At 63.1% G+C, this 2297-nt stretch overlaps 1 protein-coding gene and 1 non-coding gene across 2 annotated transcripts; both read right to left on the bottom strand.

Annotated features, from left to right (window-relative positions):
• Positions 1-11: 11 nt before the first annotated feature.
• Positions 12-2269, bottom strand: LOC114073334 (60S ribosomal protein L10-like). Its single transcript, XM_027911109.1, has 2 exons — positions 2136-2269; positions 12-240 (listed from the first exon to the last, which is right to left on the bottom strand). The coding sequence occupies exons 1-2, from the start codon at positions 2267-2269 to the stop codon at positions 12-14; spliced, it is 363 nt and encodes a 120-aa protein (XP_027766910.1).
• LOC114073335 lies at positions 1417-1559 on the bottom strand. The gene has a single exon (XR_003574311.1). It is a non-coding gene; the product is annotated as a small nucleolar RNA SNORA70 (small nucleolar RNA).
• Positions 2270-2297: the final 28 nt, after the last annotated feature.

Below are 2297 nucleotides of genomic sequence, written 5' to 3'. Positions count from 1 at the left end.
CTCAGCCCCCTTTAACTTTTGGGGTCCCCCCACCCCTGGAATTTTTTGGGGTGCCTCCAAAAACCCCCCAAAAATACCTTCTGCCTGCCGGGGAACTTGAACTTGGCCCTCCTGAGCGCCTCCACCACGTGCTCCTTGTTCTGGGCCTTGGTGCGGATGGACATGATGACCTGCCCGATGTGCACCCTGGCCACGGTGCCCTGCGGCTTCCCGAACGCCCCCCGCATGCCAGTCTGCAGCCTGGGGGGGTCACAGGGGTGGTGAGACCCCCAGACCCTCCCTGGGGGGGTTATTTGTGTCCCAGACCCTCCTTGGGGGGTGTTTTGTGTCCTGTCCCCCTCAGTGACCTGCCCGATGTGCACCCTGGCCACGGTGCCCTGCGGCTTCCCCGACGCCCCCCTCGTGCCCATCTGCAGCCTGGGGGGGTTAGAGGGGTGGTGAGACCCCCAGGGGCACCCCCAGACCATCCCTGGGGGGGTTATTTGGGTCCCAGACCCTCCCGGGGGGGTGTTTGTGTCTCCGTCCCCTTTGGGTGCCACGTGGGGAGGAGACGGAGAGGAAACAAAAGATCCCCCCCCAAAGCCCCCCCCTCGTGCCCATCTGCAGCCTCGGGGGGTTAGAGGGGTGGTGAGACCCCCAGGAACCCCCCCAGACCCTCCCTGGGGGGTTATTTGGGTCCCAGACCCTCCCTGGGGGTGGTTTTACATCTCAGTCCCCTTTGGGTGCCATGCCAGGAGGACACGGAGGGGACCCAAAGATCCCCCCCCAAAGCCCTCTCCTCGTGCCCATCTGCAGCCTGGGGGGGCACAGGGGGGGTCCTGAGGGTGGGGAGACCCCTTTGGGGCACCCCCAGACCCTCCCTGGGGGGGTTATTTGTGTCCCAGACCCTCGCTGGGGGGGTGGGGTGTGTCCCTGGGGGATCGTTTGCGCCCCAAAACCCACCCTGGGGGGGTCATTTGTGCCCCAAACCCACCCTGGGGGGATCATTTGTGCCCCAAACCCACCCTGGGGAGTCACTTGTGTCCCAAACCCACCCTGTGGGACTCATTTGTGCCTCTGGGGGGTCATTTATGCCCCTCAGGGGGGGTCATTTGTGCCCCTTGGGGGGTCATTTGCGCCCCAAACCCACCCTGGAGGAATCATTTATACCCCTTGGGGGGGGTCATTTGTGCCCCAAACCTACCCTGGGGGGGTCATTTGTGCCCCAAAACCCACCCTGGGGGGGTGATTTGTGCCCCAAACCCACCCCAGGGGGGGTCATTTGTGCCCCAAACCCACCCTGGGGGGATCATTTGTGCCCCAAACCCACCCTGGATGGGTCATTTGTGCCCCAAACCCACCCTGAGGGGGCTCATTTGTGCCCCAAAACCCACCCTGGGGGGGTCATTTGTGCCCCAAACCCACCCTGGGGGGGTCATTTGTGCCCCCGGCCCCTTTGGGTGCCCCGGCGGGGTTGGGGGGGCCGGGCACCCTACACAGCCGGGGGGGGTCTCTGTTTGCAGCCATTGCACACCAACACCCCACTGGGGAGGGGTCCTGGTCGGCTTAATTGGCTGCAGAAGGGGCCCCAAAACCCAGAGAGGACCCCCAAACCTGGGGGGAGACCCCAAATCCCAAGGGAGATCCCAAATCCCAAGAGGAAAAACTTGAACGACGACACCAAAATCCCACAGAAAAGGGACCCCAAAACTCAGGGAGGACCCCCCCCCCAGATCCTGGGGGACACCCCCAAAACCTGGGGGAGAGCCTAAAATCCCAGGGGAGACCCCAAAAACCAGGAGGGAGACCCCAAAAACCCCAGAAGGAGACCCCAAATCTCAGGAAGGGACCCCCGAAACCTGTTGCTGTGGATGCCGCGGGAAGGGGGTGCCGCGGTTTCCCTCGGAATTCCAATCCCATTACCGGGATTTTGGGCTCACCCCCGGGATTTTTGGGAGCCCCCCAGGGTGCCAGAACCCCCCTCAGGGTGCCAGAACCCCCAAATTGTCACCCCCAACCCCAGCAGAGCATCCCATTGATAAGAGACGCCCCGGAAAGGGTTCAGGACCTTCCCTTTGGATCCCACCCCAATCCCGAGGTTCCAACCCCATTCCTGACATCCCAACCCACCCCCCGGGATTTTTGGGACCCCCCACCTGTCGGCCCCAGCACAGGAGAGCATCTTGTTGATGCAGATGACGTGGAAGGGGTTCAGAGCCTTCCCTTGGGATCTCACCCCAATCCCGAAGTTCCAATTCCAATCCCACGGTCCCAACCCCACTCCCAACATTCCAACCCCATTCCTGACCTCCCAACCC

This window comes from Empidonax traillii, unplaced genomic scaffold, assembly GCF_003031625.1.
Source record: "Empidonax traillii isolate 1590-97213 ecotype Southwest subspecies unplaced genomic scaffold, ASM303162v1 scaffold6077:size6569, whole genome shotgun sequence".
NCBI lineage: Eukaryota > Metazoa > Chordata > Aves > Passeriformes > Tyrannidae > Empidonax > Empidonax traillii.
This window is presented reverse-complemented; position numbering and strand designations above follow the sequence as displayed.

Excerpts from the sequence above, each read along its gene's own strand:
- LOC114073334 (XM_027911109.1), bottom strand. The coding sequence starts at position 2,269 with ATGTTGGGAGTGGGGTTGGGACCGTGGGATTGGAATTGGAACTTCGGG. Across the intron at positions 241-2,135 it reads TCCTGTGCTGGGGCCGACAG|GCTGCAGACTGGCATGCGGG; the intron begins GTGGGGGGTCCC and ends TGACCCCCCCAG.